At 34.7% G+C, this 27,436-nt stretch overlaps 1 protein-coding gene across 7 annotated transcripts in view; it reads left to right on the forward strand.

The window, feature by feature from the left end:
- The window catches only part of lrp1bb (low density lipoprotein receptor-related protein 1Bb), a 351,504-nt gene that overhangs the window by 171,020 nt on the left and 153,048 nt on the right, over nt 1–27,436 (forward strand). For all 7 annotated transcript variants that reach the window (XR_007185289.1, XR_007185290.1, XM_048193502.1 and 4 more), the window contains exons 8-17: nt 4,079–4,301; nt 7,680–7,866; nt 8,307–8,450; nt 11,203–11,439; nt 11,605–11,785; nt 18,801–19,020; nt 20,214–20,403; nt 23,044–23,166; nt 23,490–23,630; nt 27,197–27,322. Coding sequence is in view for 5 of the 7 variants with exons in the window: in XM_048193502.1 (XP_048049459.1) it covers nt 4,079–4,301; nt 7,680–7,866; nt 8,307–8,450; nt 11,203–11,439; nt 11,605–11,785; nt 18,801–19,020; nt 20,214–20,403; nt 23,044–23,166; nt 23,490–23,630; nt 27,197–27,322 (1,772 nt within the window). In the remaining 2 variants the exon portion in view is untranslated. The remainder of the gene's footprint in view (nt 1–4,078; nt 4,302–7,679; nt 7,867–8,306; nt 8,451–11,202; nt 11,440–11,604; nt 11,786–18,800; nt 19,021–20,213; nt 20,404–23,043; nt 23,167–23,489; nt 23,631–27,196; nt 27,323–27,436) is intronic.

The raw sequence follows: 27,436 nt of genomic DNA on the forward strand, positions 1-27,436 counted from the left end.
TCTCAATTCAATTGAGTTTGTTCAATTAGTTATTTTTTTGAATGCATTTTGGGGTGAGGGGCTGCATTCTGATATGTTGTATCCTTTTTATTTAAATGATTATTCAAAAAAAAAAAAAAAAAAAAATGTGTTCACCTTACGTAATCAACATAACATTATTAAGTAAACTGCACATATAAATATTATGTAACAGTGACATTCAAATGATTTGTATTTACTCAAAGAAATTTTGTCAGCCTTACTTAAATTTCTTTTGTTCATTCAACTAAATAGTTTTTTGTTAAAATTACTCAATATTGTTGTGTGGAACCACTTGACACTTATTTTTTAAGTAAATCCAACAATTCATTTTTTTGAGTGCAGTTTAGCAATGGAAAGAGAGCTAAAGCAGAATACAGGAAAGCAAGAAGTTTGAAATTCAGCAGATCAACAGCCTTGAGCAAACCATCAGTTTCTTAGTTCTAACGCACCCTGCTTTAAAAGGGGTAGGGGATACTTAATGTATCAAATAATGAGACTAAGTTTGACACTTGCATGTCTTCTCCATTTGAATAAAAGTGTCCTCAATTTGTTGAGGCTCCAGTTGATCTTTGCTGATGTTGTTTTGAGGAGAGAGAGCCAGTTTGAGTCAGTTTTGAGGCTGCAGCCTGGCACAAACTTCGGGGTCCTTAGAAGACTTCTTGCTCTGCATCATCTTCATGTCAGAATTTCTCAAAATCAGTGTGATCTTGTGATCGTGATCTTTTAGTGTGTGAGGATGTCACACTCTCGAGAAGTGAGTGAGCCAATAAGGAGTTGTACATTTGGAGGGAAAGTTCATGATATTTTGTCTTCTAGCAGGGTGTTTTTTCCTATGAAATTAGATGATGAAATTAGGGTGCTAAGATAAGAAATTTCAAGATTTTTATAATATTAATACATGCCACAGTAGAAAAATATAATGTAAATGAACACAGAAAATTTAAGGTTGCAGCTCATAGATACCAAACATGCTATACATGTGATCTTGTTTAACTACAGTGTGCAACTCTGAATCATTCCTTCCAAAATGATATAAAAGGAAAATCATGAGATAGAAAAATTGGATACGTGTTTATACATTTCACAAGTGGTAATATATAGAATATATAGGATTAAAAGGGTTTATTTGTGTGTTAAGTGTAAAGTGAATGAAGTGAGAGTAAAGCTCTCTCTTTATATTCCTTTGTAAAACAGTCTTATCTTGCTGATGTGCCTTTGCTACTATGGTAACCAGAGGCCTGGTTCTGCATCTGGGTGTTAGCTGCGGTTAGAACTTTATCTCATGGTTTGCTTGTTGGGTGAGGGGTATTGTGGATTATTTGTTTTAAATATAACAAATAACTGTGTGTCTGATCTGCCTCAGGCATATTATATTATATTATATTATATTATACTGTGATACATTTTTTGAGGATTCTTTGATGAATAGAACGTAGAAATAGTGAAGTTAAATAGAAATCTTTTTTAACATTACACATTTTTTACTGTCACTTTTGATCAATTTAATGCATACTTGCTAAATAAAAGTATTATTTTCTTAAACAAAAATCACACTGACCCCAGGCTTTTGAACGATAGTTTATATTATGTATTATTTATATTATGTAATTTATTTATTTTGTCATTTTAAAATGCTTGTTACTTAACTGTTGCAGGATGTGTGATTTAAACACTGGAGCTTGCCAAATTGAAAATGTGCTTCAGTGTGTCAGTGAACGGACTGTAGGCAGACTGAGGATGGTTTTTAATCCAAGAACAGCTTTTAACAGAACAATGCTGTTAATGTTTTTTTCATGGTATGAATTGTCTTTTTTTTATGGAACAATGTAGAATTGATTTCTGTATTGAGGTCTGAACTGATCCAAATCTGAAGGAGAAAAAAAATCTAGCTGAGGAACACAGAACAAGCAAAACACACCACCGTGTACTGGACCTTTGTACTGTATGTGTTACAGGAGCCAATTATTTTTTATTGTTGGCAGTCAGGAAAGCATCACTGTTACAAGGTTCAATTATTTCTAGCATTCAAAAAACAAAAGATTTGAAGAGGGTCAAGAATCAGAAGCCTTAGAAAGACATGTTTTTTTTTTTTTTTGTTTTTTTTTTGCATCTTTTACTAATATTCTAATCAGCTAAAAGTCTGACTTTGAAACATTTAATGAGTTCTGTGACTTCAGTCCCTAAGGGACAAATGAAATGACTTACAAGGAAAGGTTGATATTGCGCTGCAAAGAATTCTGGATAACAACAGACTACGAGATGGATCTGCCATGATAAAAAGCTCCTTACGGTGAAGTTTTTAATTTCCTTTATGTTTTATGTTTGCTTCTCTGGAGCAATTAAGCACTTGGGGACTTCTGGCTGCATCTGAACTCTTTCCTTGTTAGATTCCTAATTAAATTATGTGTTTGCAGTATCAGCCACTAGGTATCTGATGTTGTTAAAGCTAGAACACTCAGTCTAGCACACTTTGCATTCAGTGGTAGACTTTTTGTAGCTTTTTGTAGCTTGGTCATCTACCTTAATTAATTTGCATACACAAAGGGCAAAAAAGGAACCTTTTTTGAGCAGGGCTACTGTAATTGAAATACTTCAAAGGAAGACGGTGTCATTTGGTAAATGCATTTATGCATGTCACTAATGAGATCTTGCTTTAATTGGCAACATGTTTTCTGGGTTGAAACAAAAAGAAAGTTTTATAGGAACAACCAGTGATGGAAAAACGCTGCTCATGAAATCTTGTTGTATTATGTGTCATAGTTATGGGTACTTTTTGAATGAATAGGAAAGAAATTCACCCAAAAATAAAATTTCTGTCATTATTTACTTAACCTCATGACGTCGCAAACCTGTACTGTATGCTTGAGCTCATACATATGGAGAAGTCTTATGAGTTTGGAATAACATGAGGGTGAGTATATAATGATAGAAGTTTCATTTTTGGGTGAGCTCTTTTTTTACATTTTCAACTTTCTTTAGTGTGTAATGTTTAGGGCCGCCCCTGACTAAAGATTTTTCTAGTTGACTAGTAGTCATTCATTTAAGCCATTAGTCGATAGAGACATTAGCAAGGAGACAACTGTTTATTAATAAACTAGTGTTTTCTGAGTCAGTGTCGGCTGACATTTGAAGCCATCTCTGTGAGGCAAGTAGCCTATATGCTGAGTTTCATTTCATTTTTTTGACGCGCTCCAGTTCATGGAGACTGAGACGGCAGAAAGCGCATCCTGTTTGTTTTCTTTATTTTACATAAGCACAACAATTTGTTGTTTTGTGAGTTTACATAAATAAAAGTAGACAGTTTCAAATAATGTATTACTCTTATCTGTATGTTTAAAATGACGTAGTATTTTAAGTTATTTCTGCTGTTATCAGGAAACAGCGCAAGTGATCGTGTCGGCGCCTCCATGTCATGCAGGAAGCATGCTAATACTTTATCTTTCACACTCCGCACAAACACTTAGATATGCGCCTAATAATAACGTGCATTTATCTAGGTTAATGTTGACACTAGAGCGAGTAGCCATGTAAAGTTACTTCTTACATGTTTTAAATGATAAGCCATATTTGAGGTCGATGGATGTTAGGTGAGCGTTTGAATTTCCTGCCCGACGTATTGTAATTACCACAAGGACCCGCCATTAATGAGCTCATGGACTTTGCCACTTCCTGTGGATTTTTTTTCCCCCTGTGACTAACGACTAATAAAATTTTGGTCGACTAAGGATCTTCTCGATGACTAACGTTGACGTCGACTATTAGGGGACAGCCCTAGTACTGTTCCTGTTTGAGCATTTGAGCAGTCTACAAAGGCAAAGTATAGAGACATGAACTAAACAAACATTACTGACAGACTGGGAAGAGAGGTGATGCAACATGTAATGTGTATATATGTTAACAATATGTAAAATATGTGAAAAAAATATGTGTGTTTTTTGAACATTCAAGCATGAAAACCTATTCTAGTAGACCCCAAAAACAAAATCAAGACTTTGTAAAAGGGCATAATAGGTTCTCTTTAAAGAAAATTGCACTTTTCTTTCTTGATGTCTTGCAGGATGCTCTTTTTCACTGATTACGGGAATATAGCCAAACTGGAGCGCTGCAACATGGATGGCACTAACAGAACACGACTTGTGGATTATAAGGTTGAGCGGCCGACTGCAGTGGCTTTGGACCTGGTGAAGAAGTTGGTGTACTGGGCAGATGCATATCTGGATTACATTGAGATGGTGGATTACAACGGCAAAAACAGACACACTATCATCCAGGGATATCAAGTGAGTTCTTTTTGATACATTTTTTTGACTTTGTGATTTCTTTTACAGCCTTATACAACTGTTCAAAAGTTTGGGGTCAGTAAGACTTTTAAAAGTTTTTGAAAGAAGTCTCTAATGCTCTTCAAGGTGACATTTATTTGATCATAGTAAAAACAGTACTATTGTAAAAATGTTATTACAATTTAAAATAAGTCTTTTCTGTTTTAATATATATTAAAATGTAATCTATTCCTGTGATGGCAAATTTTCAGCAGCCATTACTCCAGTCTTCAGTGTCACATGATCCTTCAGAAATCATTCTAATGTGCTGATTTGGTGTTAAACAACATTTCTTACTATTACCAATGTTATCAGTTTTTTTTTTTTTTCAGGATTCTTTAATTAATAGAAAGTTTAAAAGAACAGCATTTATTTGAAATATAAATCTTTTGTAACATTACAAGTGCCTTCACTTTCACTTTTGATCAATTTAATGTGTCTGTGCTGTATAGAAGTATTAATTTCTTCCAAAAAAAAAAAAAAAAGCTTACTGACTCCAAATTATGTATGTGAAATTAATTAAAATTGCATTTAAAAAATTACATTTTAATAAATGCCATTTGAATTAATAAATTCTTGAAAAAGTAAAAAAATTAATACTGACCCCAAACTTTTGAACACTAGTGTATGTTGGTGGAATAAAAATATGTAGTAGCTAAGCAGCCAATTAACACAAATGTTATTGGTCACATTTACCGTTGCTCTGCAAAATTTTGTAGGCAAAATTCAGTCATTTCAATAGAAGTATGTGTGATTGGGAGTTTCGCCTGAGAGCGAAAAAGTTCTCCACACAGATTTCCATCATTTTCATGTTTCATGTTACTCCTGTGTGAGCTGCATCACTGCACTATTGGCAATGGATATTGAACCTTTTTTGCTCACAAAATCTTGCAGAAATTCCGCTAATGATGACCGCACTTTAATACTAGATTTTGAAAATAGAATATTTTGTTTAGGTAGCTCAGCTCTTAATATTGAAATGTGACTCAGACAGTTACTTGTCATATGCATACTCACCAGTGGTGATGTGAAGGGAAGTAAAATATTGTTTGTCTGTCGGATGCAAGACTTTAATCATGCCTGCTAGAGGAAAAGACAGAAACCAACACAGTTGTACACAGATTGATTTCACGTAATAATTGGTTATGGCATTTATACCTAGCAGCTACTGTATCTGTGTGGCTTGATCTGCGTTTTATTTTCTCGAGCTAGTTCTTGCATTAATTAGTCTAAGTGAACACATGGGCTACAGAAGCAGATTCACCATTTGAATATTTTACCTGAAGTGCACTTACGAGGACAGTAATTAGGGATCATTATTATTCAAAAGTGGACCTCAGCTAAACAACCCAAAGATCTTCTCGCTGTCGGAAAGTGTAGAAGGCCATGTACAAAGAGCAGCAGTTTATCGTATGCAGGCAGGTGTGGGTGCATTTGGTTTAATGGTGCTTTTAAATGCGATCCACGACGTATTGATGAGAGGTTGCTAACACATTTAATTTCAATCGCAAATTAAGGTGAGATTCTGCAGGGCCTGGAAACTGTATCTTCCATTATTAATGTCATTGTTTTTTTTTGAGGGGTTCTTTATTGTGTGATGACACCTTTTTATTTAGTCACCCTTTCAGGTAACCCCCTTATTTTTATTTAAAGCATGGCTCGTTCATAGGTTACTCACACTCCACTGCGCTCAATCGTATTCAGTGGTGTGCCATTTATTTTAAAGAAAGATAGCTCTAGCAAACATCTAGCAAAATGTTGCTCAAGAATTTAGTTTTAAATTATTTAAAAATAGGTAGCCTGTTTTCACCTCTGAGTTAAAAAATGAAAAAAGTTTTTTGTGACTTTAAAGTTTCAAAAAAGTTTAATTGTGACTATTTCTTTTAATTATATTTTTTTCCACTTACAATTTTGATTTCACATACATAAATTTGGATGTTTTGTTTGATTGTTTGGAAGAAATTAACACATTATGTTGATCAAAAGTGACAGGAAAGGCATTTATAATGTTACAAAAGTTATCTATTTTAAATAAATGCCCTTCTTTTGAACTTTCTATTCATCAAAGAAAAGTGTTTCATGGTTTCCTAAAAAATATTAGGCAGTGCAACTGTTTTCAACAATGATAATAATAAGAAATGTTTCCTGAGCACCAAATTAATTATCATAATAGAATGATTTCTGAAGGATCATGTGACACTGAAGACTGTAAGACAGTAATGGCTGCTGAAAATCCAGCTTTGCCAGCACAGAAATTTTAAAACATATTACAATAAAAAAAAAAAAAAAAGGTATTTATGTTTTTACTTTATATTTGATCAAATAAATGCAGCCTTGGTGAGCAAAAGAGACTTTTTTCATTGTACCGACCCCAAACTTTCAAATAATTGACTTTATTTTTCATAGTTGTAACTTTACTTTTCTCAATCATGACTCAATCTTAAGGTCAAATACAATATGACGTATTATGTTACAGTATGTCTATATATCTAACAATGTGACTTTCTTAAACTTGATCTTGATCTTAATTTTTTTTTTTTTCTATTTGTGTGGATACATACTCTTAGATAATATTATTATGAAATTTTCATATTTAATGCGATGGACATCTATGTGACATACATACATCCACTAAAATTGATCTCAAATTGGTTAAAAAGAGCAGTTAATTAAAAGTAATTGCAATAATTTCAAGTGTGCTTTAAGTGTCCTTTTACTTTTTTTTTTTTACTTTTTTTTTATGTGAGGGGATGTGGGGAACACTGGAGTTTCCAAACTTGCCCTGTAGTAATGGTTGTATACCTGACTATAAACGAGAATAGCATTATATTTTACCTTCTGCAGTAAAAGAAAGCGAGGATGAATGATCTCCCTGGGTTTAGGTGAAGCACAATGCACATTTTAATGTTTGTGTATTTGTGGGCAGGATTCAGTGGTCCCAGTCTGCTCCTGTCACATAGATGTTGCTTGCAGGTAGCATGTAGGCTAGAATCACTGCACAGAATAGAGGTGTCCCCAGAGAAACACATGCACTCTGGTTGACCCTGCCTGAACTTCCTGAACTGCCTGAATGCATATCAACACCATTCAGTTCACCTTCAGCTTATCTGGAAATCTGCACCCTTTATTCAGTAGTAAAGATTGTTGGTGTTACCAGGTCAAATGAAGTCTAATAACAGCTTTAGCTAATGGCTAATTTGATTGCTGAATCAAAGGGAAATATCAAGGACTGTATCTGTGCTGTTCTGCTTTTCGTTGAGCTTGTTGAGAATATTTACCTAGCTAAATAACTCCTCAGCCTTTAAGTCAACCTGAAATAGTCAATGTCCTTTTTTCTAGGTGGCCCACCTGCATGGATTAGCTGTCTTTGAGGACTACTTGTATGCAACTCGCTCTGAACCCTCTAGTGGAGCAGTGGTAGACATCTTACGGATAAATCGCTTTAATGTCACAGACCCGGAGACGCTAACCAGCATAGGAAATGCAAAAACGATACGGGTTTACCACAAGCTCAGTCAACCAAAAGGTAAAGTATGAGTGGTAACACTTTATTTTAGTGTTCAGTTCTCACTTTTAACTAGATGCCTATTAGCTTGCATAATACTAGGATATTGGCTGTTTATTAGTACTATATATATATATATATATATATATATATATATATATATATATATATATATATATATATATATATATATATATATATATTTTTTTTTTTTTTTTTATTTAATGTTCAATTTAAATATTAATTTTATCAATATGGTTACTTTTTGCAATGTTGAAAACATATTCCAATATTTATAATATTGTTATTTTAATAAATGATTACGAATGTATTGTATTTTTAACATTCTTCAACATTAATAATACATTCTTCAACAATACATTCTTCAACATTATATGTAACATGTATATGTAGATATGAATATGCTAATTGCGAATGTGACACCAGTGTCCTCTCCTCAGTCAAGGGTCATGCGTGTGAAGTTGACCCTTATGGTAAACCAGGAGGATGCTCGCACATCTGCCTTCTCAGCGGGAGCTACAAATCCCGGAGCTGCCGCTGTCGTACCGGATTCAGCCTGGGAAGTGATGGGCAGTCCTGCAAAAGTCAGTCCACCATAGCTTACTGCCTTTCTTTTGTTCATTGTTGCTGTTTTTCTGAAATAATAAGATTAATGATAATAATTAGGGCTGTGACATTTAACCCTGTAAGGCCTGATATATGATATAGTTGTGTGAAAAATCTTTTATTATTATTATTATTATTTTGATTTAATTAAAATTATTGAACCTTTAAACAAAATCTAAAAAAGGTTTATGTTTGAAGCTTTGTAGTTTCCACTGTGGGGTGCAAAACATGCAATACAATGTTTATTGAGAGGTTGACAAATAAACGTTCATCAAAAGCCTAATGCATCATATTTGATGCTCACGTTTTAACACATTTTTTCAATAAATTATTTATGGATAATCAAGTAAACCTATGTTGTTCTTCAAGTAAACCAGTAAGTGTTCTTCTTGAAATATTACTAATTATATACCTTTTTTTTTTTTTTTACATTTACTTTATAAAACTCAGTAAAGATTTTACAGCAAAAAGACACATGAACCTCAACCTAAAAAAGTGGACTTTTTTAGATGGACTCTAAAATACCTTTTACTTGAATGTAAAATGTATAATATATCTATTAGACAACAGAAGCCATGTAGTAGATCATGTCTACAGCAGAGTTTTGATCATTTAAATAATTCAGAAGCCTTAGAAATTTGCATATCAAATATGATACAGTGGAATTTATAGGTTAATACAATCAGTTATTAAATCAAAAATTAATGCCGTCACATCACCCAAGTGAATGCTGCACACTGGTGGTGGATGAGGAGAGTAAATATGATTGTAAAGTGCTTTGGTTGTACAGTAGTACATAGTAATGTGCTATATAAATGCCTCATTCATTTCATATCAATTCTGTAATTCCTTTTCATGTAATTACTATTTTTTTATTGATTGACAGCTCAAAAAAAAAAAAAAAAAAAATTGTTCTTTGCCAACAAAGTGAAAAAAAAAATGTACTGAATGATTTTATGACGCCTAATGTCACATCATCCCTGATGAATTGGTGATGGAATGTTTGTTTTATTTGATTCTCATCAGGTATCTAGAGCTGGAAATTGAAATGTGTGTGGTGTTACACTATTAAGTGGGAAGATTGAGCGGTTCTGCATTTGCGCCAGTCTTGGCACTGACTCAGATTGACAGAGATGGAGATGAACTTTTAAGAAGATTGGCCCACATGGTTGTGATGCTATTTTATTGACTGCCTATAGAATGATTCATTACCGCCATTACTGCCATTTCCACTCTGTTCCCCCATACACAGATCCTCCTGATCAATGGACGTTTTACTTAGTTGACAATGAAAGCTATGGGTCAATTAATGGCCATCCTGAGTTAAGCATGAAGTGACTGCAATAATGAACAATACTTTGCATCCTAAGACGTTTCTGATTTATACCGCCACCCTGGATGTTCTACTTCCTCTCACTTTCCATCAGAGGAGAAGCTATGCTAAATGACTGTCTTCATCCAATAGTCCCCGTATTGTTTGATATATAGGTCTCAAAGTGCTTAATTGTCTTTAAGGTAGTGTAGCTCTTGCATTCAGAATGATAAATTGAAGTGATATTTGTGTGGTCTCACCCACGCTGGTTTGGTCCTATGAGGAAGGAGGTTGATGTCCCTCTCTTTTCCCAGAATCTTCTTCCTTTCCCATTGGCCTACCGCTTAAGAGATAGACTGGGCCGCCCTTTGTGTTATGCCCACTGTGACTAGAGGTTAATTCATTTAAGCTTGTTACAAGCCCATGGATAACCTCAGCTTCTGTCGTGCGCCTGTGTTAATCTGACAACGGGAGATTTATTGTTTAAACAGAGTCCCAATGAACAAAAATATCATTGCTGGAGCTTGTCAAATGAATCCTCTCAATCAAGATAATTTTTGCCTGGGGATGTTAAGTGGGGCTGATTGCTCCATTCATTTCTGTAACTTAACACATCTGCCTGTGTTAGTATTGGGATTTGTAGATCTTCACACAACTGATGTTTTTTTTTTGGGCTCAGACTTAACAATTATACACTACTGGTCAAACATTTGGAATATTTATTTATTTATTTATTTGAATTTTTTTGCAAGATGTCTCTTCCCAAAAAATGCAGTAAATACAGCAGTATTGTAAAATATTATTACAATTTCTATTTTGATATATTTTAAAATATAATTTATTCCTGTGATTGCAAAGTTGAATTTTCAGCAGTTATTACTCCAGTCTTCAGTGTCACATGATCCTTCAGAAATCATTCTAATATACTGATTTGCTGCTCAATTATTATCATGGTACTTAAATATTAATAATCTTTCTTATTTCTTATTATCGATGTTGAAAACATTTGTGCTGCTAAATATTTTGAGGAAACCACGAAACACTACCATTCAAAAGGGTAGGGTAGGTAAAAAATGGAAGAAAATTAATACTTTTATTAAGCAAGGATGTATTACATTTATCAAAAGTGGCAGTAAAGAAGACTTCCATTTCAAATAAATGTTATTCGTCAAAGAATGTATCATGGCTTCCAGAACATTTTAAGCAGCAAGAACTGTTCTCAACATTGATACTAATAAGAACCATTATTAATATTTAAGTACCAATAATAATTTATAATATCCGAGAAGCAAATCAGCATATTAGAATGATTTCTATAGGATCATGTGACAAAAGCTTTCAAAAGTCTTAAATATTCCAATCTTTTGAAAGGTATGGCATAAAAGGACTTAATACTCTTTCTATATGTGTCTTTGCAGAACCCAAGAATGATCTTTTCATCTTCTATGGAAAGGGACGACCCGGGATAATCCGTGGTCTGGACATGAATGTGAAGTCAAGCAATGAGCACATAGTTCCTATTGAGGACTTGGTGAATCCAAGAGCTTTAGACTATCATGCTGAAACTGGAAACATTTACTTTGCTGACACTACAAGTTTTTTGATAGGACGGCAGAAAGTTGATGGAAGCAGTCGGGAAACAATTCTCAAAGATGGTAACTGTTGTGATCATCTTGCTCTTACTCTTTTTCTACATACTAGTGGCGTTTTCAGTTTGTAAAGTTGCTACATTTTCTTACACGAAGACCCGGTTTACACATGGAATTACTTAAATTCATGTAATGAACAAATCATTTAAAGAATTGTGTGTGCTTTTACAGATCTTGATAATGTGGAGGGTATTTCAGTGGATTGGATTGGGAATAACCTGTACTGGACCAACGATGGCTACAGAAAAATAATCAGCGTGGCCAGGCTAGAACTGGCATCTGAAACCAGGAAGACTCTTCTGGAAGGAGACATGTCTCACCCTAGAGCCATAGTGGTGGATCCTCTCAATAGGTACAGTAGAAAGAAGAACCATAACACTCAAACACACACCTAAATACGGATGTATCATACAGTGATTTGAAACTTTGAAACATTCAACATTCATACACAGTGACATATGATTTGTATAGAAGCATTTGTTAAGTGACTGTTTATGTTGACTTTCATTTTATGAAACTAGCATGTATAAGGATGCATTGATATTTAAATTCTGGATGAAACCTGATAATAATTTACATGTTATTGCTGGTAACCAATAAATGCCCCATATTCTAAAATATTCACTACTGTTTAAGTAAGTTTGAGGTCAGTAAATGGTTTGTTTATTTATTTATTTTTTAAGAAATGAACACTTTTATTCAGCAAGGACGCATTCAATTGATAAAAAGTGACAGCAACTATTTTAAACTATAAAATATTTATATTTCAAATAATGCTGAAAATTTCCATCCAAGGATATCAATATTAAGCAGCTCAACTGTTTACAACATTGATGAAAAATATTAATAAAAATGTTTCTTAAGCACCAAATCAACAAATTAGAATGATTTGTGAAGGATAATGTGACACGGGAGTGCCTTTACATGCACTCAGTGGTCATGTAAACGCAGTAACCCGTTTTCTTTTATCGGAGTAAGGTCATAAATGGCTTAAGCATAAACCGGTCGGAACAGGTAGTTTTTTAGCTCTTACCCTGATTTTGCGAGGCACGAAAACGCATTAACCTGCTTTCTGTCAGCTTATTGAAGTGCGCATGTGTGATATGTGACAGAAACACATCCTTAGTGCAGATTTAAATGCATCCAGACAGAGTGTTTTGCAGGAAAGGAAGAAGGAAATCTATCGCAAATGCAGACTCAAGACCCAGAAAATTATAAAAATGTGTTCTCATCTCTCGTGCGGCAGAAGTAAAAGTGGTTCAGTCAAAACGCTGGATCTGTAACTGAACGAGAGAATAATATATGAGCTGCAAGTTTCTCGCTGACATGTTGCAAGCTTTATTTAACATCAAAACTGACATAACATATGTAATACGAAAATGATTATTTTTGACGTCACTACAGGGAAATAAAACAGTTTATTAATAAAGTAATGTAAGCACGGTTTACTTGCGTTGTCAGTTAATTGGTTTAAACGGGGAAAACTAGTTATTTTAATAAGCAGATATTTGATAGTTATCAGCTTACTGATGTGCATGTAAACGTGCTCATTGAAGACTGGAGTAATGGCTGCTGAAAGTTAAAATTACATTTTAAAATATACTAAAACAGAACATAGTTATTTTAAATTGTAATTATATTTCACAATATTACCTTTTTACATGTATTTATGATCAAACAAATGCAACCTTAGTGAGCATACGAGATTTTCAGAAACATTAAAAGATCTTACTGACCCCAAACATATATTGAATAGTGTACAATTAAAACAATGAAAATCAGAACATTGAAAGACATGTGATGGATTTTCCCCTACGCACCTGACTTAAATTTACCCGTTTACCTTGGGTGTCTCCTAATCGACACCCGAGCGTCTACTGGCAACACTCAATAATCCTGATCTTCCGGGGCGTCTCCTAATCGACACCCAATAATATTTCGGTCAACGTCTTGACACTTTTAAACCTAGTGCTCCCTAACTTGCTGCGCAGCAATAACCAGATAGACTCCAGACTATGCCTTAGAATATGCTTTATTCACGGCAGGAGGACCTCGCATCAATCAAAGAGAATCCCACCAGCAAGAAGAATACAGCAGTTTATATAGGATAGGAGCATGACAAAGCATTCTACAATATGATTGGTTCTTCATATGTCAAACCCTCATGTTACTAGGTAAAGCAAGATCTGCCCAAATCATGTTTATTAGTTTGTTGGTTACTCAATATCATGGGGCTATTATATTTAGATGGTTGTCTAGCTGTCCCTAAGTGTCATTTCCACTTTTCTTATATTCGGACATGATTCAGACACACACTGATACTGATGAATAAAAAGAAGCAATATTGATTCTTGACCGATATGTTTCCAAAATATCAGGCATCCATAAGCACGTTCTTTGTTGTTATGATCATATGCCTTGTATTAACTAAAAAAAAATCTGGTTGAAATATGTTTGGAAATGGATTAAAAACATGAATAATACAGCATTAGCAATCTGTGATGAAATGCTTTACTCACTTCCCACCTGCCCTGAAGGAACAGTCCTCATTCCAGTTTATGTACTAACATTTGTTTACACTGCATGGCGATTGCAATTGTACATAGAGTAGTGAAGCATGTGTTAGCCCATCCACGCATTCCTCCATCTGTACTGGTTTGTGTGTGCGTGCATGTGTACCAGTAAGCTGACATGGCACGGTCAGTAAAAAAGGTGAGTTTGATGGCCCAGAGCCAATCTCATTATCGCCCTCCCTGAGTGTGAGAGTAACTCATGAATCCTGAGGAGGTGCAGCCAGCCAAGGCTGAAGAAGCGAGATACTGCAACGAGGAAACAACCACTCTCGGCCCTCTCACATCCAATCACACAACCTGATCACTCTCTTTTTATCTGATTAAAAAGTACTCAAGTACCGAAATACTGATTGGTTGATGGTCATCAGATAGTTTGGGCTAAACCACGTGGTATCTTAAGGGTGCTTTGAGTACTTTTAAATAATTTATTTTTAAATTTCTGTAAATAAACGGCTTATTTAAAAATGTGCACTTATCATTAAGTAATTAATACATGTTGGAATAGATTTTTGCCATCCTTAGTGAACCCAAGAGGTGTTGATTGCTGAATTATCTGAAGAGAGGGAAAGCAAATGCAGAATAGTTTCATTATTTCCAGACACAATGGGTTCATTAGCTCAGAGCCATAATTATATTCATTGCTCAGACCTCACGCTTGTACAATTTATGCGACTCTCTCTCGCATTTAATGAAGCTAATGTATCTTGAATGGCAGTGCTAACAATAAAATAAGCAGTGGGCAATGACAGGAAGCTAGAAACTGTTCCTTTGTGAGTTTGTCAACAGATACTCACAAATAGGGTACATTTGCACAAGTAACATGTAAAAACGCCTACTTATCTCCTAGTCACCACCACCGCGTGTCGTTCCCGATGGGATAACTTCAGTGGTGTGGAAGCGATTAAAATCTGCATTAAAAGCATCGTCTGCTGAACTGCCAGCTCAGAGGATGTCATGCAGACTGCATGACTGCATTGAGAGTGGAAAGTTAAAGCTTTCTGGATCTAGCGCTCAGACAGGAAATGAGAAGCGCGCCTCTTCTGAGGTGCCATTGATGTGTCCTGTTTTGACAGGCAGTAAAAAAAAAAAAAAAAAAAAAGATTCAGAGGAAAAAGACGATGGTGGATGATGGAAATTTAGAAGAGATGTAAATTTTTGACCTCTCCAACAGGGCATCAGAGGATAGAGCACATGAACTTTGAACACTGGCCAAAATAGAGTGATACTTGTACAGTACATCATACTTCAAAGCAAAGATATTTTTGTGGCTGTTTTTTTTTTTTTTTTTTTGCAGTGAGTGAGATAACTTATCAAATTTTTAAGTTAAGAGATAACAGAGTGAGACTTAAAATCTGATCATTTAATATTTTAACAATTTAATAGTTTTTACATCACTATACAAAATGATTAGAATAATATTATTTAAAAATATATATATTTTTTTCTTAATTTAATTTGATCATTCAAATATGCATTCTTCATTGTAAATGTCAAGTTCGGATTTGTGTTAACTAATTACACTAAGTGTATTACTTTAAATATCTTAATTATGACTGAACAAAATCAAAATGCTTTATTTCAAAATTTATTTAGCCCTTATTTTAATGATCTCTAATACAATTTTCGATCAAACAAATGCAAGTGGTGTGTAAAGGAACTGGAAGCAAGCAGAGTACAGGTGTTTCTAAAGCACATAGTGCCATCTACTGTTAAAAACTAAGTTCAGAATCGATTCGAGAGAGAATCGCGATACAGCGGAAAATATCAGAAATGCTCCAGATTCTTTGTATCGCAAATCAAGAATTGATGTATTGTCCCAGCCCTAGTGAGCATGAGTGTCATGAACTGCTCAGAGATGCAAAGGTTGAGGATCCAAATGCTGTGGTTAAAGGGTAATCCAAAGATGTAATCCAAAACAGGCAAGAGGTCAAAACACATGGAACAAACACCAGGCAGGAAACTCGGGTAAACAGGGTAATCAAGTGACAGGCAAACAAGCAAATCCAGAAAACAGGCAGGGGTCAAAACCATGAAACAGATAATCTAAGGAGCACTCAGAAATGCAGTTATGACACATACAAGACTTCGCAATGAGTGATTGAGTTAATCAGGTTTATATAGGCAGAGTTATCAAGGCTGATGGGCAACAGCTGAATGCAATGTGTGTTATGGGAAATGTAGTTCATGAGGGAATGATAATAGTCTGATGTGGAGTGCCCTCTGGTGGCTATCGAGGGCACTCCCGCTGATGATTGTGACAATGAGATTTCTTTCAAAAACATAAAAAAATTTAACTTTTTGAGAGCAGAGTGATCAATTTATAAGTTAATAGATAACAGTGATTTGAGTGAATCAAATTTCAAATTTAAATTAAGTTTTAAATTAAGTTTAATTCAAAATATGATTATGTAATTTATTAATGTAATATATATATATATATATATATATATATATATATATATATATATATATATATATATATATAAAATATGCATGCTTCTACTTACATGGACAATTTGGTTTAAAGATATTTTTGGTAAAAATATTTGGTAACACTTTAATTTAGGGTCCAGTTCTCACTATTAACTAGTTGCTTATTAGCATGAATATTACTAGGATACTGGCTGTTTATTAGTACTTATAAAGAACATATCAATGCCTTATTTTGCATGACCATATTCTACATCCCTTAATCCTATACCCAATACCTAAGCTTAACAACTACCTTATTAACTATTAATAAACAGTAATTAGGAGATTATTGAGGCAAAAGTCGTATTTAATAGTTTGTTAACAGTGAGAATTGGACCCTAAACTAAAGTATGACCAAGTGTTTCACTTAAATATCTTAATTAGGACTGAATAGAATCATTCCTTCAAACCCATTTTGCCATTATTTCAATAGTGCCGTTTTGACCGTGTTGTTTTGACCCACCTGTATGGGCTTATTTATAGTAATGGGGTTAGGGCCCATCATTAGGGGTTGGCCATCTATCAGGTGAGCAGGTGGCATGTTGATCTTTGTCTGGTCTGCTGGATGGGTTTTCCCCCCTGAAATAACACCCACCTGTCCTGATTTCTTTATCTCTCACCCCCATACAGTATACATCTCTGTTGATGCCACAAGCAGCCTGTGATAACATGATAAGAATGAACTTGCCCACCTCAGTAACTCTTTTATTTCTTTTAGTATCTCAGGTTCTGTCATTTGGACTTTCACGATTTACGTCTCCGTCTCTCCATTTGTTTATTTATTTTTTTATTTTTTTAATGCTCACTTCATTGCTGTCCTATATTCCCGGAAGCAGACTTTCTAAACTGTGGTATTTTTAGCAGGTCAAAACTGATTTTGTAAACTCCTACCAGTTCATAGTGCATAAACTCCACAGTGTAATGAAGTCCTTATAGTCCTAGCTTGATGCTCCAGTTTAAAGGATTAATGAAGCCTTCAGTGTCTCTATCTATTTCTCTGTCTCTCGATCTCTCACTTCCTCCCCTAAATGTGTTTTTTTTTTGTTTTTGTTTTTTTGTCTTTCTTCCTCTCACTCTCTGGCCGTTAGCTATTCCACATACGCTATAATTCAAAATTTTTGGGTCAGTCAGATTTTTATTTATTTATTTTTTAAAGAAATTGATACTTTTTTCAGCAAGGATCAAAAGTGAATGTAAAGATTTTTACATTGTTACAATATATATTTGTACTCTCTATTCTTAAATGAATTCTGAAAAATCCTTAAAAAAAATTTTTTTCATGGTTTCCATGAAAATATTGAGCAGCAAAACCGTTTTCAACTGTGATAATAATAATAGTTCTTGAGCAGCAAATCATCATTTTAGAGTTTACAAAATCCTCATCGAAAATAATAGAAAATAAACTGGTCGTGTTATATTTGAATTGACTTCCTAAAAATCGTGCTATATTACATTATAAATATCACATATAACATTTTGTGAAGGTTAAAGACCTCTTTCACTGACCATTAGTTGAAAAAAAAACAAAAAACAAAACTATTTTTTAAGAGCCTCAGGCCCTGTTTTGTACTCTACTCATGGAAAATGCCATGTAATCTTTGCTCATTTCGGTTAGACCCTGCATGTTGTTACATTCGGAACAGTGCAGGATGAGACTTGGAGCATGCTGTTTGCCTTCTGAATAATTCATGGGGTCACGTAGCCAACACACTGGGACAGAGAGCGCTTGATTCGCCCTCTATCCAATTCTGTTTTATGTGGTGCACATGAAGCAAGGCTTCTATCATTGATGAGACAGAAAAGCTTGCGTTGACCGCTGAGTAGTACTCAGAGGCAACAAATCCCTTAAGCACACTTACTAGAGAAAGGATCATGTCGAAACGTTGACCCAATCACTTTTCAAATATCACTAACCCATTGAGAGTAACAGTTCATGTTGGCACAGGACCTTTAAGTATATCCACAACTATGAAAAGGAAATGTAAATGAGAGGACCAACCAGAGGGATGTCGTAATATGGATGGTGGTCTTGTTTTCTAGACTCTGTTTGTCCTTGGTATCACTTTAACTTGTTGGTTAACAGATTTATCTTCAGATCAAAATGATTTCCCTTAGGTGTGGTTTGCTGACTTTCCTTAAGCATATTTTGTTTATGTTTAGTGTACATTTTTTGACTCTGAGGCAATTTGTTTCAATCTGCTTAAGCTGTGCACTTCCTGTCTTAGCGAGTAAGTTGTGATTGATATTCATGCTTGCTTCAAAAGTGAAAACAAGAGCTATTTTTCATGGCATACACTGACTGTTTTTTGGTTTTGGTTGCAGTTGGATGTACTGGACAGATTGGGAAGAGGATGAGGTGAACGACAGCATTGGGAGAATAGAGAAAGCCTGGATGGACGGATCCAACAGGGACATATTTGTCACATCTAACATGCTGTGGCCCAATGGACTCACCCTGGACCATGGAACCAGTACCATGTACTGGTGTGATGCCTATTATGATCACATTGAGAGAATCTACCTCAATGGCACTGGGAGAATGGTGAGTGAAATGTTGCTTTTTCATAGCTTGAATTTATTTAGTTAATTTTCACTGACTTTTTCAGCCATCTCTCGTAAAATGTCTTGTAATTTAATGTTAAAGGATTAGTTCACTTCACAATTAAAATTTCCTGATAATTTACTCACCCCATGTCATAAATAAATCAAGGGTTTTGAGGAAAACATTCCAGGATTTTTCTCGATTGGGATCGGGTAGAGCTATTTGAAGCTGTACTGAAACTGCAATTTGGACCTTCAACCCATTGTACCCCAGTGAAGTCCACTATATGGAGAAAAATCCTGGAATGTTTTCCTCAAAAACCTTAATTTCTTTTTGACTGAAGAAAGAAAGACATGAACATCTTGGATGAAATGGGGGTGAGTAAATTATCAGGAAATTTGAATTCTGAAGTGAACTAATCCTTTTAAAAACCAGTTAACAAATTAGACCTTCCTAAAGCCTTGAAAAGAATTAGCATTTAGCTTAGGTTCCCTCCTAATTTAATTGAAAAGTCTTTCCTGTTTTGTTCTACAAAATATATTATCCACAGTCATACCTCAAATGTGAATTCTTTTTCTAATAAGATGCTAATAAGGACTACAACTTCAATGCTCATGTTTGCTAATAAGGACTACAACTCATCAATTAATCAATCATGTAAACTCACATTTTTAAAGCACACAGTGATTTCAAAATCTACATTTGAGGTCTGACTGTGCATTGTTAATGTTTCTGCACAGAATGGGAAAGTCTCTTCAAGTAATGTTGAACACAGAATTTATTTCACTTAGATCGAAAACCACTTTATAAAAACCTATTAGAAATTCCTGAGGGAACCCATGGCAAATTACTCTTCTGGATAGGCCCACGAATTGACGTCATGACTGAACAGCTCTATTATTAAGACAAACTTTGACAGAATAAACAAGCTATAAAATGTATGAATGCATAGCTTGGATAATTTGGTCTTACAAGAATGAATTTAATGTGAAATGAAAGTGCAGGTTGAGAGTTTGCTTGCATACTTTATCTTTGAAGCCTTGAAACATTGTTGAGATCTCTCTTTAAACTTTTCATCCATTCAAGTTCATCTATCAAACCGTTTGATATTAAAGAGAAAAAAAAGGTTTATCCTCTACCACAGTTGTCACAACATTACATGGTAATATATATTTTCTTGCTATTCACTGTAGGTTGTGTACAGTGGCAGGGAACTCAATCACCCATTTGGGATTGCACAGTACCAAAATTCCATCTTTTGGACAGAATATATGAACGCCTCCATCTTCCAGCTGGATCTGGTCTCTGGTGAAGTCACTCTGCTGAGAAGTGAAAGACCTCCTCTGTTTGGGCTCCGAGTATTTGATGCACAAAGCCAGCTGGGTAAAGGCACTTTAACTCTAAAAGAAAAGTTAAAGATTACAAAATGACACATTTTTCATCTTCTTTTAAATAGTATTTTAAAGAGTAATCATCAGAATTTTTCCTTTTTTCTTTTTAATTCATACAGGTAAGTTGGAATTTAAATTGAACTGGCTACAACAAAGAGGAATTTGATTTGCAATGACAGGAAGATAAATTTACTGTATTGAAATTCCAAGAAATTCATCTAATTTTGTTTGTTGGCAGAGCAGGTATCTTCAAATGTAAGGTCTCCATCTTGTAAGCCTGATTCATGATGGTTCCATTTTGAAGGATTCAGAGTATATTACAGCATTCTAGGAAATGAATTGTTTTTTTCCACTATGTACATTACTGTTCAAAAGTTTGGGCTCAGTAAGATATTTTTATTTATTTATTTATGTTAAATTAAAACTGAGTTGAGTAAAACTGGTAACACTTTATTTTAGGGTCTTTTAACTAGTTGCTTATTAGCATGCATATTACTAGAATTTTAGCTGTTTATTAGTAATTATTAAGCACATATTAATGCCTTATTCTGCATGACCTTATTCTACATTCTTAATCCTAGACAATACCTAAACGTAACAACTAATTTACTAACTATTAATAAGCAGTAAATTAGGAGTTTATTGATGGAAGAGTTGTAGTTAATAGTGAATACATGTTCCCTATACTAAAGTGTTACCGTAAAACTTATTGAGTGTGTGTGTATATATATATATATATATATATATATATATATATATATATATATATATATTAGGGGTGGGCGATAGATCACCAAAAAAAATAAATAATAATAATAATAATAATTTTATTTCATGATATGCATCATGATAGTTATTTTTGATTTAAATAAGGTTTCTTATGATATCAAAAAAATTTATATTACTAAAATTTCATAATTCTCATCACCAATTTCAATATCACAAAAAAATTGTAATTGCAAGCAATATAACAAAACTACAATTGAACAAATACAGAAATAAAATAGACCTACCTGAAAATAAATAAATACTAGTCTACAAAAATTGTATAAAGTAATTAAATGTACAAAAAACACTGCATAGTCTTCACTGTGTAAATTCAATATACATTTATTCTTATTAAAGTTACAAAAGTAATTAAGCAAGGTATGTAGGCTGCTGTCACTTTAAGACTGAATGCACTGTGTGTGTGTGTGTGTGTGTGTGTGTGTGTGTGTGTGTGTGTGTGTGTGTGTGTGTGTGTGTGTGTGTGTGTGTGTGTGTGTGTGTGTTTAATGAAATAAATGAGGCCTTAGTAATCAGAAGAGTATATAAAAAAATCAAGAATATTAAAAAATCTTATTGACCCCAAGCGTTCCAGATATTGTTCAATTTATTCCTGAATGTTACACAACTTTGGTGTATAATGGTTTAATATTATCAAATTGTTATATGCATGAATTGAATACACAAAAGAATCTGGAGGAAAAATGAATCACATATTACATGGACTAGTGCATTCTTTCAGAAAATTCATAATAAGTTACATTTTTTTACACACAGCAAAGCTATTACAGATTTTCATGGCTTTAACTTTGATTAGCATAGACCCAACTGCAGAGCAGGAGCCGTACTGTTGAGTGGGTGGGTTTAATCTGGTGAAGTGGGGGCTAAAGCTCTGTTTAGAATGTTTAACTCTGTGGATGTCTGAGGCAAGGAGGGTTGATTACTGTCATCCTCCCTCATAAGTGCCAGTCACAACACGCAGAGGGAGGGACGCTACGCAGCGGGGCCCTCGCGCAAGCAGACAAGCAGCACAAGAGAACACGGGAGTGTGTTTGGCTCCCACATGTTTCATCTCTTACTTACCTGAGGGCGGTGCGTTTTTAGGAGAGCAGACAGTGCGCCGCATGTCAGAAAGACTCACTCTTTTGAGAAAGATGACGAAGGCAGCTGGGACCAGTAGGCTCATATCGTGTTTTAAATATTCTCATCTTGACATCCAGCTTACAACACTCTTAACACCGAGATTTGTGACGGGTGAGGGTGGGGGAGTCCCGTTATGTCATGTATGCATTTCCTACCCCCGAAATATGGGCTTTTTGACAGTCTACGTTCTCAGCAGAAGAGAAATTTCTTCAAAACGCTTGCCAGGAAAAAGATTAATTGTATTTCCACTCTTTGGAGTACCACAGATTGGCCATTACAAAGCAGTTTTTATCTCATTGGCTCAGGCAATGCCTTTCAACCCCTCTCTAAATGAAACCCTATTATTGTCCCCATGCCTCAACTTAATAAGTGACAGTTTTCTCACAAAACTGTGTTTTTCTCCTCTCCTCCCCTTTCGTAGGTGTCATTGCCCACACAACGAATTATGTCTGTGAAAGGAAAAAGAGTGTCAAATGGCTCTCTTCTCCAATGTTTCCCATAATTTACTTGACGTGTGATTAAAAATAATGCCCCGTGTACCACCTGCATCCCAGAAGAGCAGGAAATTGGTTCTGAGTGGGCAGTGAAGAAGAACTTTATGTTCTCTATTTCAAGGAGAGACATTGCTAAAAGCCATAAAGAAATGAACACATAAACAGCTGTCCTGCCAGTGGGAAAGAAGATTTGTAGATATCTGTTGTTTAGTCCTATGTTTGTTTTTTAGGTGACAATGCCTGCCGGGTGAATTATGGTGGTTGTGGTACCCTCTGTTTGGCCGTCCCAGGAGGCAGAGTGTGCGCATGTGCTGACAAACAGCACCTGGACAAGAACAATGTCACATGCTCTGGTAGGCTTTTTAAAAAAAAAAAATATTATTCCCATAGAAATAAATACATGGAAGACTAGGAGAGACTAAAAATCTTCTATTTGTCATGTTGCAGTGCTGTAATAAAGAGAAAAGTAACACGCTTGACTTATTTGAAAAAGTAACACAAGTATAATGGTGTAAATTAAAAAAAACAAAACAAAACAAAAAAAACAATCTGTTACTTTACTCGTAATCTCACCCTCAGACACCACATCAACCCAATGCAGTGTTTGACTATATTTTCCTTGAAGTTCTTCCCCTACAAATCAGTTTTGCTTTTGTTTTGTTTTTTTCTCCTGAAGACTCTGCAGGCCAAGAGGAGCCCCAGCAGTGCAGAAATGATGAGTTTCAGTGCAGGAACTGGCGTTGCATTCGAGCCAATTGGATTTGTGATGGAGATGATGACTGTTTAGATGGCAGTGATGAGGAGGCCCACATATGCTGTATGTACCTTGTTTTCTTCCTCCCTGACTGGGACGTATAATACCTGTTGTGCCTGTTATACTGAGCCATCAAACCACTGTGGCCTCAAGCTGTGTCATTTAGCATGCACACAGTGTCATATATGATATATGATGTTTCACTAAAATACAAAAATTTTCATTCTGTATAGGTATCATCCATTTCATACCAACCTAGTAACAAGATAAACACTGCAACAGTATCACAATATTAATTTACTGTATACATTTGTTTTAAAATGTTTCTTATGCTCACCAAGGCTGCGTTTATTTGATCAGAAATACTGTAATACAATACATTGTCTGGGTCAAAATTATCGATTTTCTTTTATGCCAAAAATCATTAGGATATTAGGTAAAGATCATGTTCCACGAAGATATTTTTTTAAATTTTCTACCGTAAATATATCAAATATTTATTTTTGTGAGTGGATATGCATTGCTAAGGACATCTTTAAAGATGATTTTCTCAATATTTTGATTTTTTTTTTTTTTTTTTGCATCCTCAGATTCCAGATTTTTCAAATAGTTGTATCTCAGCCAAATATTGTCATATCGTAACAAACCATACATCAATGGAAAGCTTATTTGGTAACACTTTACAATAAAGTTCATTAGTTAAACATTAGTTAATGTATTAACTAACATGAACTAATCCAGACCTGCCAACATGTACGCATTTTGCGTACCAGGTACGCATTTTGACCTCAAAGTACGCTGGTACGATTTGTCACTCTATACTACGCAAAAACCCGGTGAGTCCTCTGTGCACGCGTAGTGCTCAAATCCAGCAAAAGAAAGAGTTTGACCAATCATATCGCTGGGTTCATTTCCCCAAATAGCAAGCGGGGATGATTGACCTATCAATAAAAAGAGACTGCAAATCGACAGCAACACAAAATCCCGCGCGATCCTCCTTCCACTCCTGCAGTCTCAGTGACTGAATTCTCAAGCGAGGACAGTACAGCAGTCACGGTACTTCTGACTCCTTGAGGTAAACGGGTATAACATGCTCAAGTAATGTTGAACAACAAATCTAAATAAAATTGAAATCGCTATATGGCTTAGTGATTATGAAAGTGCTGTGATGTGTGACTGACTGACAAGCGCGAGTCTGGAGAAACAGGCGTTTATTTATTTATTCTCTTGATACGTATAGCCTACATGTGTTGCGTTATTGTGTTAATACTAACTAAAGTACCTAATTATGTTACATAGCCTACTTATTTTGTAAGAAAACTAGCACATTAGTTACTTATGCATTTAAAAGCACCGTTGTCTCAGTGCTGCGCGAGCTCTCTCTCATACACACAAACGCGCGCGAGCACAGAGAGGGAAGATCATTGTAAAATGAAAATTGACGTGCTTGGTTTAAAATTTGTTCTTGCTTGTGTTATTTTTTTGTCAGAAAACATTTTTAATTATCCACCCGTGTTTTTAAGTTTCGGTAAATGACGGACTCTTTAGTTAACACAACCCCTCGTTATATAACTAACTTCTTGATATTCTTGAATACTCGATTCGTTTTGCACTTACGGGTACTGTCTATTCACTGTTAACTGTTTTCTATAAATATGCTGTATTTGAACAAGACAAACATTCGCTGATTAAAGGTTAGCCAATACAAACATGTTACAAATAGATACCTTTTTTTCTGTGGGATTTAGTATATCCAATATTATTCCAGTATCCAAATATTTTAGCATATTTGGATATTGGAATAATAAATTAAGTATTTTAAATGAATCACATATAAACTCAATGTTTACTCTTTTCTAAGGGTTTCTTAATTTTAGACTAGTTTTCATTACAAAACCTGCGTAAAAGACTCAACTGTCAGGTTAGTTGTATGTAAATATAACCTACTTGAAATTGCAAACACAATTTTTTAGTCCATATTAAATATGTGAATGTGATTCACTTGTGGTTGTCAGTTTGTATAAGCACACATTATGCAATGCAATATTAATCATGAATAAAAAAATGCTTTTGAGCAGGTGTAGTGAAAATATAAAATAACAGTCAAAATTAGATTAACGAAGATGGGTGTGTGTTTGTGCTTTGTGTATTGTATTCTCAAAAATGTAAAAAAATATATGACCCCCCCCCCAAAAAAAACCCCCCGTGTCCTGTCCCATCACACTGGTACTCGAAAAAATTTTCCAAGGTTGGCAGGTCTGCTAATCATGAGCAATACATTTGTTACTGTATTTACTAATCTTTGTTAAATGAAAATACAGTTGTTCATTGATTGTTCATGTTAGTTCATGTTAGTTCACAGTGCATTAACTAATGTTAACAAGATTTTAATAATGTATTAGTAAATGTTGAAATTAACATCAACAAAGATTAATAAATGCTGTATATGTGCACTTCATTATTAGTTCATGTTAACTAATGAACCTTATTGTAAAGTGTTACCGCTTATTTATTGTATATGTGTAAATCTCAATTTCAGAAAATTGACCCTTATGACTGGGTTTTGTGGTCCAGGGTCACATATAAATAGAAGTGACAAGAAAAACAAAGTGATGAGAAAAACATGAAATTAGCAAAGGTATACAAGGTATACATGAAAGTATATAAGGTATAGTGTATACATTGTTCCAATATACAGTTTAGTGGTTGTTATGCAAAAATATTAAAATTCACAATGCCCCAAATTTAGAGCTATATAATAATTATATGTATACACTAATAAAATATATACTCTAGCTTGAATTGCAATGGATAAAAACATCTAAATATGAACAAACAGTTTGTTTGCATGTAATTTGTTGAAAATTAACAAGTTGCTAATTGACATCTCAGGGGAAAACGACTGCAATATCAACGGCAGTATCAAAATGTTCTCCCACGTACTGCATCCCACTGCACAATCAGCTCATGAGCTAATCGATAAGATAAGCACCATGTTAAAATGTTGGGGGCTGAGTCATTTTTCACTATGAGAAATACTTTACCGTGATGTTCTGCCAGAATTATCAGAATTGCAAAATCAATTTTCTGCTCTGCTGGGATGTCCTATAGTTTAATACGCCTGAAACTTTATTGCCTGATCCCACTTGAATCCGGTTTTCCATTTCATCTGTTACTCATTGTCTGTTGGGTATGCGTTGAGTATCCAGGGTTGTGAGTAATGGAAGGCTCTGTTATTAAATAGAGCAAATAGTAGAGGAAAACACAGGCAGTACTTTAAATAAACTCAAATGCCTGAGGGCAAATGCATATTTTTGAGATAAATGTGAAGCTAGCTCAGGAGAATAGATGAATAGCACAATGAAAAGTGCTGTGTCAAAACAAAAGTAGAGTATTATGCATATGAAGTCACTTATATGTAGAGTGGGCTGTCAGCAGTATAACAAAACATGTCAACAACACCCCCCCCCCCCACACACACACACACCTGCCAAAAAAAACAAAAACAATAACAAAAAATGTCAAACGTGCAAATGGTTTATGTTCTTAGATACAATATGTACTTTTTTGAGCAAAATATTTCCTGTTTGACATGTGGTGACATTTTTTGCTTCCTTTGTGCCTTCCAGCTAACCACAGTTGTCCGATTGACCAGTTCAAGTGTCCCAATAACCGCTGCATACCCAAGAGGTGGCTTTGTGATGGAACCAATGACTGTGGAGATAATGAAGATGAGTCTAATAAAACATGCTCAGGTAGAACTCTACTCCCTCATACATATTAAACAGATTCATCCACCAATATCTACCAATCATACCACTAAGTCATTCTACAATTGCTGTGTGTTTTTTATATTTATATTTTTATAT

Source organism: Megalobrama amblycephala, linkage group LG6 (assembly GCF_018812025.1).
Source record: "Megalobrama amblycephala isolate DHTTF-2021 linkage group LG6, ASM1881202v1, whole genome shotgun sequence".
Classification (NCBI taxonomy): Eukaryota; Metazoa; Chordata; class Actinopteri; order Cypriniformes; family Xenocyprididae; genus Megalobrama; species Megalobrama amblycephala.